The sequence below is a fragment of the Macrobrachium rosenbergii genome, chromosome 52 (genome assembly GCF_040412425.1).
Source record: "Macrobrachium rosenbergii isolate ZJJX-2024 chromosome 52, ASM4041242v1, whole genome shotgun sequence".
NCBI lineage: Eukaryota > Metazoa > Arthropoda > Malacostraca > Decapoda > Palaemonidae > Macrobrachium > Macrobrachium rosenbergii.
Window position 1 is genome coordinate 24117162 of NC_089792.1, and position 16696 is coordinate 24133857.

General features: G+C 36.0%; 2 protein-coding genes across 2 annotated transcripts in view; both read right to left on the reverse strand.

Moving 5' to 3' along the window:
- LOC136833754 (voltage-dependent calcium channel type A subunit alpha-1-like) overlaps positions 1-16696 on the reverse strand; it is a 1031224-nt gene that overhangs the window by 875337 nt on the left and 139191 nt on the right.
- LOC136833941 (RNA-binding protein 25-like) lies at positions 11644-12566 on the reverse strand. The gene is made up of 2 exons (XM_067096222.1): positions 12487-12566; positions 11644-12235 (listed from the first exon to the last, which is right to left on the reverse strand). Exons 1-2 carry the CDS (start codon positions 12564-12566, stop codon positions 11644-11646), a joined length of 672 nt encoding a protein of 223 aa, XP_066952323.1.

Sequence of the window (16696 nt, forward strand, 5' to 3'; positions counted from 1 at the left end):
TATATATATATATATATATATATATATATATATATATATATATATATATATATATATAAACATATATATATATATATATATAATGTATACATATATATATACACACATATAAATAATATATAATGAAGTGTGCGTGCGCGAGCGTCTGTATGCATGCTTGTTTAATATGCAGAACACTGTTCAGTTAATTAACAATACACACATATACATGTGTATACAGAAATATATATGTATGTACAAACATGCATACACACATAGATACGAACACACACACAACATATATATAAATATATGTAATGTAAAAATTCAACGTACAATGCGGGAGGTGGGAGCGCTTCCGAAAATGAGACCACATCGCTGATGAAACTGTCGGCAGAAGCTCCACGGAGGACTAAAACGAAACGCCGGCATACGCCACAGACTTTTGTATGCTGCCTGACAAGAGCAAGCAAGAGAGATATCAAGCAAGAAAGAAATCAAGCAAACAAGAAAAAAAGCAAATAGAGCGCCCCCAGTCACCACCACCCCCATCCACCCCACCCTCCCTCACCGGGGGTAAGTAAAAGGGGTCAGACACACCCAACATGGCGACTGGAAATAGACCTCCCTCTCCACCGTATACTTGTGTGTGTGTGTGTGATTGTGTGTGTGCGTGTGTATGTGTGTGTGAGTGTACGTGCGTGAGCGCGTATGTGCATGTGCGTGAAGTCTTAAAGCTGAGTCGACAACTTATGGCCGGAATCACCTGTTTCCTCTCTCTCTCTCTCTCTCTCTCTCTCTCTCTCTCTCTCTCTCTCTCTCTCTCTCTCTCTCAGTTATTTTCTCAAATCAGTCACAAACAATGAAAATGGCATTTCTTTGCGACTTTTCATTTTCCCTTTTTTGTCCTTATTTAGTTTAATGTCTCTTCACCACATCGAAACTTCCTACTTCAAATGAAGCCCACCTTCCGCCAATCCTCCTCACTTATCATTAAAATAAAATGCAAAGGTTCAATAACCTCGGCAAAAAGTCGCACGTCAAATAAGAACGAAAAATAAGAAACAATAATACCATTAAAACAGCAACGTTACGGATCCGAAAACAGAAAAACCTCCTTCGAAATTCCGCCATCTTTTCTTTTCTGTGTACACATGTATTTTTGGCAGACTCAAATGGGGCTTTTATTTAATCCACTTAATGTTTTGCAATGTCCTCTTCCGTCAATCTGACTTGCTTCTCTGACGTCCTCAATGTTGCCTCTCATCTGGCCGCTTGCTCTCTTTTTCTCATTTTCTTTTCCTTTTTCTTTTGACCAACCCAAAAATAATATCGCTTTTGAACTCCACTTTGCTTTCTCTCGTCCATTTACACATTTTTTCGGTGGATACCTTTGTGCATCAATTGATTTCCCCATCCACATATGCAATAAAGTCAACGATCAAAAAGGAGTCCGCTGATATTATTATACCTTTTCTGCTTTTCTGTAAAGGAAGTAATGTAAAGTACAGAAAAACAATGGAATAAGCCATCATTAACTCACTGACCACGGCAACTGGAAACCTTCAATACCTTAAGTAAGTACTGAAACAAAACTCTCCAGATTTAATAATCCCCGGACAGAGCCTTTGATAAAATTCGAAGCCAAACGATAAAAATCTCGGGAGCTAAACAAATATTAGCGACTCCGTTTTTTCCTCAACCTCCAATAATATTTTACCACGGACAGAAGTGGATGATATATATAATTAAGACTGATCAACCACAGTCATGCGGCTAGCAAGAAAGCTCGACTGCTGATACAATGACTGGTTTATTTAAACACTTGCACGTATATTATATATGCAGGAAAATTACGAATTACATAGGTTACCGATTCCTTATTCGCAACGTTGCGTTCAAAAGTCAAAAGTAAAATCCACAGAATTTTCAAGAGCAGATCCGTATTTTCTCGAAACGTTTTGAACTATACATTTTTATGCCAAATTATACTAATTTATTTTTCTATAGATATAGCATACTTTAACCAAAGACCCTTAGCTAAATATATGTGTTCTATCTTTATTTTTTAGTATTGGGAAGTAATGTATATAGTCAAGGGTGGAATATGCTTCTTAAAAACCATAAAACGACATCGAAATGCCTTTTCCACAAACACCAAATACAAATAAAAGAGTTTAAGTGGTACAGGTAGTACCACATACTTGAGTGTACAAGATGCGGAACTGAACTGAGAGTTCTGGACGCCTACAGAGTAGGACTGTTTGTTCCAAGTAGTCTCAAGGATGATCATGAACTTCGTGCATGACAAAACAAATAATGCACTTTATGTGACTGACAGCTTATGAGCATAGAACAGGTGGCAAAGCTTCCACCGTACTAACACTGGTTACGCATAATTTATTACACTTTTGTTGAACTTAACAACAAGACCTCATAACTTGCAGCTACCCAATTACGTACTTAAAAGGTCCGTTAAAAGTAAAACGAAAGTCATTTTATTTAAAATGTTTTCATGTAATATATACAATCACAGTATATACAAGAGGTGCATTAAAAGTAAAACTAAAGCAATTTTTTTAAACACTTTCAAGGTAATTTATGTGAAGTTCTTAATAAGGAGGACAGAGGTTGAAGAATGTATTGCTGTCAGTTGAATCTAATAGAAGGCAATGAGGAAGCTAGTAAAGTATCTTAACAAGTAGCTTTTGGACAAGATAAAAACAAGCTAGGAAATGTTAACTTTGCTGGTTGACAGAACTTAGTGCAGGAATCAGTTGAGCACCTAAAAGAATCACTAGACGAGGGAATCACAGAGGCTGATGAGTACCTCGTGGAAATTCTAAAAGCCAATGAAATGTAACCCATTAATCACTGGATTCAGTCTTCATTCAGCAGTCTGAAAGGATTTAAAGCTTTTGCAGGTTACTGAATGCATGACATGTGTTTTGATGTATAAATTTCATTGTTGTACGATGAAAACCTATGAACAACCTGCCTTTTACATCATGACGCATCGCTCAGCGAGGATAAACATGGCGACTTTTTACCTTTCCAGCTAGACATGAACCACTGACAGCCTGTAACTTTAAAACGGTGACCAGGGAGATACAGATTCTTTGTGGTAAAACCTGGATCTATCTATCTATCTATCTATCTATCTATCTATCTATCTATCTATCTATTAGATGGGTGAAACGTCACTCAGCGATTATACTTCTGAAACAAATCAGTTGTACTAAGATTAAGTTCATTTACTGCCTTAACTCAGTATAGCAGATGTACAACTTGCAGCTTGCATTTTTAACACAAAAGAAATATTAAACGAAAAATTCAAGATATAATTCAACATTTCTGTTAATCTTAATTAAGATCTGTTAATATCAATTAATAATATTCAGTTAAAACGTGAGAAAAGCGCTGAAACAGTTTTTTGATATTTGTTGAAACGTGATGATGAATCAATCAACCAAAATTAATGTTGATCACAGGAAACTGCAAGTATATATTTGCAAGGTGAACTTGACAAAAGTAAAGAAAACAGAGCTTCCAATTAACTCACTTCGTACTTAAGTAGGAACAAGACAATCAAAATGCTAATATAGTTCCGTAATATATAACAACATAGCATTTACTGGAAGGAAAACTGCTACTAAATAGCAATATCCATTAGCATAAACGATCTCCCTTCACCAACTGCTCGTCGGCATCCAAAGAAGCTTTCAGGTTGAGTAGCTTTGTCAAGAGAGATGAAAAAAGAGAGAGGGCGAAAGAGATTAAGAAAGAACGGAAACAAAGTCTTTCCAATCCTAAAACACAGTGGAAGCCAATCACTAAGTATAATAACATCATCATAATAAGGAACCAATCCTTTTAACGGCCTCGCATCGATCGTCTCCGTGGGCATAAAACCCATTTGTCGAACGTGACTTTCCTCACCAGGAGCGGCAACCCATCGAAAATGGATTAACGGATTGCCCAGTCCGCTCTGTCCTAACTAGTCTATGCTGATTGTGAAGGAAAGAAGCAATAAAAGGAAAACAGGAACATGAAACCCACGGAAGCTTGCAAGAGCCTAGTCTTGACATTATCGGTGATGTAAGCGTAACGTGAAAGAAAATAGATAAATATTATCATGGGCAACAAGTAAACCACTCTTGTATCACACTGCAACTGAAACCCTGTGATTAATGTCGTTTGAATTATTATTTCCAGAAAATTATAAATCTGACATTTGTGAAAACTGATAAGCTAAGACTTTTTAGATACTATAAAATGAAAATTTCCCTACATCATCAGTGACATTATCCCAGGATTACAAATAACCTGAGTTCCCTGTAAAAAAAAAAAAAAAAAAAAAAAAAAGTTATAGTTAAAATAACGTTAGGTTATAGTTAAAATAACGTTATCTGGTCATTCAGTTTTCATCAATAACGTAAATCAACTGTCGAGAAATATACAAATCGAAATGACGAATGTGATGAGGATGGAAAACAAGGCATAAATCTGCTGCACTTTAAATTGCGGGGGATGTCTCAAGCCAAAAAATACAGCAGCCTCAATTAACCAAGTTTTGATTTCCGGTGTAATTTCATCTGCCATTTACTAGCATTTATCTGGAAGGAAATTATAAGTTCGAAGCCTGAAATGATTATCACAATAAGTAAAAAAAATCATGATATTCTGTTTGCAATAATGTACAGAAAATGAGACAGTGTGAATTACATTTTACCATCTGAGAAACTACGCTTGACGAAATCTGTGCTCCCACAGTACAAAATCTGAACTCATTTAGTACTCTGCAAACATCGCCGACAACAAATTTAAAGAATAAAGAAAACTAAAACCAGTATCACTTGCAGCAGACGCAAAGGAGCTCCGGAGAATCATGGCACATCAAAAGGTCGAGCGATGCTTTGAAAGTTTCAAAACCATATGCAGTGCTATGGCGTCATCATAGACTTACGAGAGGGATCAAATTTCCTTTTGTGGCTTGAATTCGCGGCCTTTGTCAAGGGATCTCTGCTCGGAAACGCTCTACTAGGTCTCTTTGTGACATATGATGCAACTGAGTGTTGGGAATAAAACTAACTCCTTTTTAAAAGACTATTAAATTTCAAATAAAAGAAATAAATATATTAATATTACATAAAGAGCTCAAGAAAATAACTGGTCCGTCGAGATAGTACACGTCATAAAATATTACTCACAGAATTGTTGTATACATTTGTAGTTGTTACATAAAGATTTCAAAGCACGTGTTGTTGGTGAGGAACATATCAAAATACTTTTATGAAATAAAAAAAAAAACAATGAAAGCTACAAAGACAAAAGGTCATTAAAACTGATTACGAAAGAGACTAGTTTTGTCTTTTCTGGCACAAGAAGTATTAGTGCAAAGAAAGAGCCTTCATTTTGAGACTTTGCTATGAATATCCAAGAAATGGACGACTACAGTTGATCATCTTCTATAAAGACAAAGCTAGAGACCATCTTTAGAGGACCTGTTTTTAAGCACATATCTGTGATACATCGTGTCAATTTTTTTATGTATATGTTAGAAGATACAGTTCTTATAGACGATGTATGAAATAAAGCAGACGCAAAACTGTATATATAAAAATTCTTAATAACTACAATATTTATTAGTATTTTTACTGCTCTGTTCAGTAACTTCATATTCAACAACTGTATAACTGTTCAATAACTTACTAAGAAGGAAGTTCTAGCACTCTGGAAAATCTTATGTCATTTCTTTTTAAATCTCTACGACCTTCGCCAGGGTTTAACATAATCTGCTAGTGACACCCTTGCTCAAAGCTCTTTCCATCCATGCTGAAAAATTTATGTCAAGCTTCTTATCTAAACACTGTATCTGCTGACAGCGCAACATCAGTTAAATTTACTATCTTACTTTGGTCTTCCTCGTTCTTGTATTTCGCCTCTTTTTCTTTGACAACAATTTCTTCATCCTTTATCTCCAGTATTCGCAGCTACTCAGTGAACATAAAATCCATTATTCTCATTTAGTTGCCTGATACGCTGCCTACTTATTTATTACGCATAACAGTGAATCGGTTTGCAAAAGATGCCACTTTGTGGCAGAAGCTTAAAGAGCAAAAGGCTATGAGTGATCACATAATTTGTTCGTTTTACTTGACTGCACCTTGAAAGGCTTAATTGTCTGTCATAAATAAAATGACACGGTATTTCTAATATTATAGAAAGTGGGAGATCTGTCATTTAAACAGACGTTACTTTGCAGAAACAAAAAAAGTGTTTTGGTAAGGTCATTTTTTTCTGCTATTCTCAGAGATGGCAAGGTTTCGAATCTACCGAAATAAATAATCAGTATTTAATTGCTACTAAATTACCAGTCTATTGTGCAATAGGCTTATTTAGCACTTGAAATACATATTCATAAGCGAAATTTTTACTTATAAAATAGAAACATTTGTTTGCACAGTTGAAACTAGGGTGATATTAGTTTTATTCACATAAAAATTACTAATACAGTAGAGCGTGTAATGTGATCGTTGTCCTAGATGTCATGGGGCCAAGATACTTCAATAATCGCATAAAGTACTCATTTAAGAGCCACTTGCAAAATTAACCCATCTATCTATAAAACGACTTAAAACAATATAATATATATATATATATGATTATTATCACTTTTATATATTTATATATATATATATATATATATATATATATATATATATATATATATACACACATATATATATATATGTATATATATATATATATATATATATATATATATATATATATATATATATATATATATATATATGTATATATATATACATGTTTATGTGTATTAATCACATTTGTCATTGGAAATACGTTACAGTGGTGTAGCGGGATATTATGCAAAATATCTAATGTACCACACTAAATTCTGAAGGATGTTTCTACTATTTCATGGGAAGAAGGTTCGTACATATACCCACACACGGACAACGGTCAGATAAATGGATACAGCAGAAAAGCGGAATAATGATGACTTGCTCTGGTAACTGTTCATTACTGGACATGATTCTTTACAAGGCCATCAAATGTTTGATCTAAAATATTCAGCTCGTTAAGAAATACAAAAACTCAATCACGATCCCATTTACCAAATGGAATATCACTGGTCATGTTACCGAGGCTCTAGCCTGTGAGCATTCAAACACATTCATATAAACCCAACACAAATGTACGTTTATACATGGAGATGGGAGAGAAATGAGATCAGCAATCATGATATGTTTTTTAAATTACAAGACAGACAGACAGGCAGACTAAATACGTGAAGCAGCTAATATAATTTGTTTCACAATTTGGAAAAGTAACACCACTCGGCATTTTCCATTACAGAGGAAAAAAAGGGGGGGCTTTATTGCCTTTGTTTACAGCGATAGTATTAATAACGTGCGAAAGCATCACAAAATCAATTAAGCTAACGTATTTGGTATTTGGAAACCCTCTTGATTTACATGAGTTGATTAGCTCTGTTCCATACCATTGAGAGAGAGAGAGAGAGAGAGAGAGAGAGAGAGAGAGAGAGAGAGAGAGAGAGAGAGGAGCAAACAAGGCTATTTTAAAAGGTGATTCACTAAGTTCGTCAGTTTATATATCAAAAATTAACAAAACGTTATAGTATTTCTGACATGTATTAAATATTCATTTACACATTTTACGTACCGATATTTCAACAAATTAATAACATAAAATGAAGTATATTACTTAAACGAATGTGTTCATAAAGTGCCGAACCTCTTTATAGGAATTAGCCACTGCTAAAGATACTCATATATATATATATATATATATATATATATATATATATATATATATATATATATATGTGTGTGTGTGTGTGTGTGTGTGTGTGTGAGTGTGTGTGTTTAAATATGTATGTTGAGGGAGAAATGCCCTCACGCACCATGTTATACTCTGAACATAATTGGAGAGCTGAACAACAAAAGGGCAGTCGAAACCAGTCAAACAGACATTATTATTCATAAATGTTTTTGGTTTACAATCAGTAATACACAGCAATGCGTCTATTTCAATGGAAGTTCGTCACATCAAAAGGGAGCGCAGTGAATTTGGAAGCCTTAATTAGGTGATCTCTTTTCCAATGGGCTTTGAATGACTAAATTAATAACAAAAAGGCTAATGTTAATCAGTGATGTTTGCGATACTGTCAAATGGGAGGAAGCTGAAACCAGCGTCATTAATTCTGTTGCATTTCCTATGATATATCATTACGATATAAAGAACAATTATGAAAAGTGCAGAACTAAAAATATTCAGCATTATTAGCTGATTAACCGACTGACGTAAAGTAATATTTTTTGGAAAAATTGGGAATAGCCTTATGTAAACGTCTCATACATATATCTCCCTACTAGTAAGAAAAGTGAACAAAATACAATTATTCCTTCACAGGTACACTCTGTACAGTAGTATTGATCAGACTTTCATTCCAGAACGATGCCTTTAAAGATTCTCGACCGTACATGCAAATACGCACACAGACATCGACCCCACAAATCTTGGGCACATTAGCCTGACTCACGGACACGTCAGCCCCTTTCGGAGGTTTGGAATGCAAACCTCTTCCCCACCCCTACAAAAAATTCCAACGGTCCACCTATCTTATCCTAATTCCTGCTCGTCTGACAATCAAAGGGGGATTATGCCAAGGTTCCTAGTAATTAATTCCACCGAAGCACTGCTGCTGAAAAAATTTATTATCCAACTTTCCACTTATCGTCACTATATTAGTAATTACTGAAGTAAATTTTCATCAATTTTTGGCCATTATGTTTGGAGAAATTGGAAAAATGAAATGAATAAAAACGCATTACTAATTTTTAAAAAAGTGAATGATACAAGGCAAAAACAATTTTGATCTGACAAAACTTTTACTTTAAATCACTTCCTCTTTCCTATAGTATTCTTTTATTAAGGAGAAAGTCAATGTCGTTCACAGAATTTCTACTGTTTCAAACCATTATCTATACGGTCGTAAACAAGGGCCGTCAACGAAGTCATAAATAGCGTGTCATAAAACATCGGCTCAATTTTCGCAGCGGACAATCTGTGAAAATATTAGACCGCAATCTTCATTTGAAAACTCGGTCCATCCTCCTGGTTTAAAATTCACTTGAGAAGCAAAGACCGGTTCCAATGTATTTTGCACCACTGTAAAAGTAAAGGAACCCTTCGTCATGCAAAATTAAATCAAAGATATCTCAATCATCATTAAATTTTGATCGAGTGTACAACACATAATAATTTATACTGAGACAGTGAATGTCACTTCGAAAGAATAAATACTTGAAAAGAATAATACTCTTCAGAAAAGGGTAAATACTATTTTTATTTCAATAATTCCGTGAATGTGTAAGCTTACAAATAAGTATACTACCATTCACATAAATTATGTTCCCAGAAATCTAGTGGCTAGGACAGTCACCTTACCGACGAGGGCTGACGGGTTTCATTCCCGAGTGAGCCGAAGTAATATCATGCTGTACCTCCTTCTCCTTAACTAGGAATTTTAAACCTCGAAGTTAACAAATTAATGTGGTACATAACTTGGGTGGATTGAAAATGATTATTAAATCTTATGGAAATATACTTATACTGCCGCACATGGCTTGAGGATCCTAAGCTTAACAGGCAGCATCCCCAGCAGTCAGTGTCTCATCCTCAAGAGCAGAATCTCATTCATTTTTTCCAAAATTATTTTCCAGCGAAATTTTAGTTTGACTGTTACTCATGATTAGTGACTGGATCCTTCAAGCCTTCTCATACTTTCTCTACTTCCAGCCTTTCCAGGTCCTCCTGCTATCTTGAAATACTCTTGGTCTTTCTTGCTCTTGAAGCGCTCTTTCTCTTTCTAGCTCTTGCTCTCGAAGGACTCCTTGTCTCGCTCTTCATATTCAGTCGTCTTTCTTTTTTATCGCTCTTTCTCTTGTAGTGCTTTTTCGCTTTCTCACTCTCGCTTTTGAAAGCTCTTTCACCTCTTTGCTCTTAAGAGCTCTTCCACTTTCAGGACTCTTCCTCCTGAAATACTCTCTTTCTTTCTCTTGTGCTTGAAATGGACTTTCTCTCTCTCTCGCATCTGATCCTGAGTGCTTTTCTATCTTTCTCTTGAAGTATGTTTTCTCCTTCTCATTCTGCTCTAGTAGGACTTTTTCTTTCAAGCTTTGCTCTTGAAAGAAAGTCACTTCCACTTTTTCACTTTTGCCCTTCAAATATTTGTTTCTTTTCTAAATCTTTCTCTTCAAGCACTTTTCGCTTTCTCGACCATTCTCGAGAAGCACTTCTTCTCTTCTTGCTCTTACTTTTGTAGGGCTCTCTCTCTTTATTGCTCGTAATTTTGCTCTTAAAAGACTCTTTCTCTTTACAACTTTTAATCATGCTTTTAAAGGGCTCTTTCTCTTTATGGCGTTTAATCTTGCTCTTGAAGGGTTCTTTGGCATTCACACTCTTACTTTTGGAGGAATCGTTCTCCAGCTCGCTCTCTCTCTCTTTCTCGCTCTTATACTTCTCTTGAAAGACTTTCTCTTTCTCGATCTTACTCTTGCTTTTGAAGGGCTCTTTCTCGCTATTGCTCATGAAGGACTCTCTCTTTATCGTTCTTACTTTTGCTCCTGAAAGTTTCTTTCTCTTTATCGCTCTTAATCTTGCTCGTAAAGAGTTCTCTTTCTTTATCGCTCTTAATCTCGCTCCCACTTGCTCTTACTCTTGCAAGACTCTTTCTCTTTCTCGCTCTTACTTTTGCCCTTGAAGAACTCTCTTTCTTTCTCACTCTTGCTTCTGAAGGACTCGTTCTCTCTCTCTCTCTCTCTCTCTCTCTCTCTCTCTCTCTCTCTCTCTCTCTCTCTCTCTTATTCTTGCTCCTGAAAGGCTCTTTCTCATTTCTCGCTCTCACTCTTGCTCTAGAAGAGCTCCTTTCTTTCTCTCTTGCTATTGCTCTTGGATGACTTTCTCTTAATCGCTCTTACACATTCCTATTCTTGCTCTTTCCCTTTCTCGCTCTTAATCTTGCTCTTGAAGGACTTCCTTTTTCTCACTCTTCCTCTTGAAGGACTTTCTCTTTCTCACTCTTACTCTTGAAGGGCTCTCTTTTTCTTGTTCTTGCTTTGAGAAGGTCTCTTTCTCTCTTCTTCTTTCTCTTTCTCACTCTTCCTCTTTCTCTTCTCACTCTTCCGCTTTCTCTTTCTCACTCTTCCTCTTGAAGGACTCTCTCTCACTCTCACTCTTGAAGGGCTCTCTTTTTCTTGTTCTTGCTCTGAGAAGGTCTCTTTCTCTTTCTCACTCTTCCTCTTTCTCTTTCTCACTCTTCCTCTTGAAGGACTCTCTCTCACTCTCACTCTTGAAGGGCTCTCTTTTTCTTGTTCTTGCTCTGAGAAGGTCTCTTTCTCTTTCTCACTCTTCCTCTTTCTCTTTCTCTCTTACTCTTTCTCTTTCTCACTCTTCCTCTTGAAGGACTCTCTCTCCTCTCACTCTTGAAGGGCTCTCTTTTCTTGTTCTTGCTCTGAGAAGGTCTTTCTCTTTCTCACTCTTCCTCTTTCTCTTTCTCACTCTTCCTCTTTCTCTTTCTCACTCTTCCTCTTGAAGGACTCTCTCTCACTCTCACTCTTGAAGGGCTCTCTTTTTCTTGTTCTTGCTCTGAGAAGGTCTCTTTCTCTTTCTCACTCTTCCTCTTTCTCTTTGAAGGACTCTTTCTCTTTCTCTTCCTCTTGAAGGACTCTCTTCACTCTCACTCTTGAAGGGCTCTCTTTTTCTTGTTCTTGCTCTGAGAAGGTCTTTCTCACTCTTCCTCTTTCTCTTTCTCACTCTTCCTCTTTCTCTTTCTCTCTTCCTCTTGAAGGACTCTCTCTCACTTACTCTTGAAGGGCTCTCTTTTTCTTGTTCTTGCTCTGAGAAGGTCTCTTTCTCTTTCTCACTCTTCCTCTTTCTCTTTCTCACTCTTACTCTAGAAGGGCTCTCTTTGTCTTGTTCGTGCTCTGAGAAGGTTACTTTCTCTTTCTCACTCTTTCTCTTGAAGGGCTCTCTTTTTCTTGTTCTTGCTCTGAGAAGGTCTCTTTCTCTTTCTCGCTCTTCCTTTTTCTCTTTCTCACTCCTACTCTTTCTCTTTCTCACTCTTACTCTTGAAGGGCTCTCTTTTTCTTGTTCTTGCTCTGAGAAGGTCTCTTTCTCACTCTTCCTCTTTCTCACTCTTACTCTTGAAGGGCTCTCTTTTTCTTATTCTTGCTCTGAATAGGTTTCTTTCTCTTTCTCACTCTTCCTCTTTCTCTTTCTCACTCTCACTCTTGAAGGGCTATCTCTTTTTCTTGTTCTGAGAAGGTCTCTTTCTCTTTCTCACTCTTCCTCTTTATCTTTCTCACTCTTACTCTTGAAGGGCTCTCTCTTTTTCTTGTTCTGAGAGGTCTCTTTCTCTCTCTCACTCTTCCTATCTCTCTTTCTCACTCTTACTCTTGAAGGGGCATCTCTTTTTCTTGTTCTTGCTCTGAGAATTTCTCTTTCTCTTTATCGTGCTTTCCTTCGAAGTACATTCTCTTTCTTGGTCCAGCTCTTGCTCTTGAAGGAACCTTTCCCTTTTTTAGTCGAGTTCTTGAAGGGTTCTTTCTCTTTCTCTTGCTTTGAAGTGCTGTTTCTCTTACTTTTCCTCTTGAAGTGCTTTCTCCTCTCTTTCTTTAAAAGTCTTCTTTATTTATCTGAACCTTCGATTTTAGTTGCCATTTCTGGATACAAAAATGTTGGTCTGATGTGAGTTCTTTACCCTGAAGCATACAATTTTTTAGGGATATTTCCTGTTTTCCCTCTTCAGCAGATTATAGTGATAGTTTCTTCTCACAATTTGATATTTCACATTTATTTAAAATCTCTGTGCGAGTTTATATTTTTAATGCGGAATGTCTTTCTCTTTAGTTATTCAGATTTTACCTATTTTTCATCCATTGCCAGTTGGTAACTTTTTTCTCTTCTGTGGGCGCTATCTTTCCCTCCGGTTATTCTTATAAAATCGACTTTCCTCCCCTTTGCGACCTGGTGATTTCAATCTCTTTTAAGTAGAAGGACAATTTCCTCTTAGCTGAGAAATGCCCCATCTACCTCCTTCCATATGGATCTCACTGTCTCCATGTTAGTTTTTGCTAAATCTTGAACATTTGCTAAGTAATGGCATACTGACCAACGTAATCAATATTCAAATATCTTCTTAATCCCTCTTTCTTGCATAGGTAATATAGGTACATTACTTAAAATGGATGACAAAATATCGTTAAAAGTAAACATACGGGATAAATAAATATTCATAATGTAGCTTACATAATGTATCTAATCCTCAATGTTACTTTATGCGCATGAATGTCAGACAAATACACATGGAATGCTTTTATAAACAACTAGAGATAAGGATAACAGCAGTAATGATAATAATGTGCGTCAACGTGATCCCGAAAATGGTTAATATCACTTCTATCATTTAACGAATGAGCTTCCAGAATAAGACACTACGCTATAACCTGAAATTAGTTTACTTTCCAGGCAAAGATATTAACAACAACTAAGCATCATTCAGCATAACACGTCAACGTCAACTCCCACCAATAAACTTCTTCTGCCAACCATTAATATGTGTATAAAACAACAATGTGCACTTTACCTCAAAGCGGCACCCCGGTAGGATATCCGTAATTACAAGACTTCCCTGGCGAAACTTGGGACAAAATATAAATTAGTGAGACCAAATTAATGACCTTAATGATTCTCTCTCTCTCTCTCTCTCATACAAGCTCCATCAACAATAGGTCATCACCTTTGTGTTTAATATCATCCCACATCCAACTAATGGAACTTGCAACAAATTTATTACCTAAGTGGAAAGTGTATTTCGAAGCTCTACTTTTCTCAATTCTCATCAACTTTCGTATTTGCTTCTTTAGCTTTAGCCATTGTTTGCCAGTTTATATATCTTCTTCTTCTTCCTTTAAGGCTTTTTCCCATTTTTGTTTGCACGATGTTTATAGGACTTTTGATATGTATAGACCGTAGTCTCGATCGGCTGCCCTGCCACATCACCCCGGTAGCACACATCACGACACGCCCTTTCTTCCCAGCAGCGAGAATGGCTGGGTTAGTTATGAGATGTTTGTTATGTTTTTAGAAGGTGTTGTAGTGGCTTTGTTTTATATATTTAGTCTGTAACACCCATTTGCTTTTTAAGCAAACCTATCCGTTGATTACATATATAATCCCGGGATATACACGGATAGCAAAAGTTTATATATATATATAACACATATATACATATATAATATATATATATATATAAATTAATGTAAAATTACATTCAAACTTGCACACACTGCAAGAAGAAATACCTTTAAATTCTGTGCAAGACTATGATTTTATGAACACGTGTAACTTCCATATTGAGCGAGTAAAAATAACAACGAGTTTGTATACATGTTTCACTGGATATAAGCGTGTGACTTTCTTAATAAAATCTGAGTGCATTCGGGCCTAGTTTTAAGAAACTTGTAACATGCATACCAGTATGCTTAACAATAACCGAATGAGTTTGTACGCATATGTTTCATGACGTGTGTTTTGTAACACCGATAAAATGGGCGTGAGAATGACAAGGTGATTTTGAATGCGTGTCTCACGTTATATAATTATGTTTGTTAATGTATAAACTTCAATTAAATACGGCGCAGTGCTTATTAACGTGAACATGTGTGTGTGTGTGTTTGTGTGTGTGTGTGTGTATCCATACGCACTCGCAACGGTTTGGTGCCAAGACGACCGTGAACCTCCTTAAACGGCCGGTTAAGTCGAATATTAACTGACGCAGTCGGGGGTCGTGTGAGGTGATGGAGCCAGTGTCTATCATGCGAGGGAAAATGTTCTGTGATATTGGGCCATTAAATCACCTCCTATTAAGAAACATTATTTCTCGATCGATTAAGGTTATGGATGGGGAGCGAGAGAGGGGGAACACCAGGAATGAAAATGGCATTTTTCGTGTAAAGGCCGATGGAAGGACAACGGCTCCTCAAGTAAACAGGGAGGCACGAAAAGAGAAAGAGGACAAAAATAAGGGAAAGTAAAATAAGAAAACAAAGGGGGAGGAATAAAGAAAAAGTGAGGAAGCATGAAAATAGAAAAGGGAGGAAGAAGAGATAATAAGAGGAAAACGAGAGGAAAGATAAACAAGTGTGACAGAAAAAGAGTAACTGGGAGATGGAAAAAAGAAAAAGGGGCAGAAGGAAAAGAAAAACGAGAGGAGAAGAGGAAGCTAGGAAAAGAGGGGAAGGAAATAATTAAGGAGAAAGGAAAGGGAAATAATGGGGAAAGAAAAAAAGGGAAAAAGCAGGGTCGAGAGAACAAAAAACGAAGAATGAAATTAATTCAGATCTAACTCCGAGAAAACGTAAGACTAACAGAGAAGCAATAAAATTTACCGAAAAGCAGCCTCCTTTACTGCTGAAATGTTGGAACCGGAGCAAGCACTGCAAGCGTGAAAGCAGGCAGGCATTTTTGGGAACAAAAGGCATCCCTTATTAACCTCTTAAGGACCGCCACCAGAGAGTACAAAGTTTTATTTTCCTTTGTTGCCGTCGCTGTATATTTCACCAGCATTTGTTCGATCATTCTTTTTAAAAATTTGAGTAAACTCAAAGGAAAAACATTTATTTCTTTTTAATGAAAACGAAGATTCTCATAACAAAACCTTTTCCATGAGAAAAATACTCTGTTTCTTAACGATATGGTTCATATGTTTAAAACATCCAACTTTATATTTGTAACAATGTCATGTAACCCATCTTATCGTGACGGAATGGAAGACCAACTCAAATGTCGTTCTTTACCTTCTATGAGACTTAAAAGCCAGAAAAATGTCAATGACCTCTTCAAAAGCAAAGAAACGAAGAGAAAGTAAGTTCTAGGTTTTAGAAGTTACTGATATGAACGGCTGCTCAAAGTATCAGCAACAGGCTTCTGAGAGACGCTCAACTTTCCCAATTCACATCAACATTGCGTTTTACGCACTACTTTATTGGTAACAAAGACTTAGAACTAAAAACATAAGCCAACTTCAGTGATATAAAACTTACATTGACACCTATATATATATATATATATATATATATATATATATATATATATATATATATATATATATATATATATATATATATATATATATATATATATATATATATATATATATATATATATATATATATATATATATATTATATATATATATATATATATATATATATATATGTATGTATATATATAATATATATATATATATATATATATATAGTATATATACAGTGTGTGTGTGTGTGTAGGCAGAGAGAGAATTTTAACCAATCCAAAAGAAATATACAACAGTCATAACCGCACTACTCTTATTTTAGCTTCGGAAACGTGGATGAACACCTCTGTATGGAAGTTTAACAACAGTAACGGCTTCATGCACGTATGCAGAAGGCTCATCAGCAGTGCGTCGAAATCCCGTACTCACACTGCACCAATCACCTCTGTCTTGACAGCACTCTCGCGATCCATAGTTCTTAAGGATCTTCGGCATTTTTCACCCTAGCAGTTCTTCTCACGCCACTTTTGTCCAAAGAGAGTTGGCATAACTGTCTCAAGGTATTCT

What these genes read in the sequence shown, in the direction of transcription:
- LOC136833941 (XM_067096222.1), bottom strand. Translation starts at nt 12,566, where the DNA reads ATGTACTTCGAAGGAAAGCACGATAAAGAGAAAGAGAAATTCTCAGAG. An exon ending in AAAGAGATGCCCCTTCAAGA is followed by an intron (nt 12,236 to 12,486) that starts GTAAGAGTGAGA and finishes GAGCCCTTCAAG; the next exon opens with AGTAAGAGTGAGAAAGAGGA.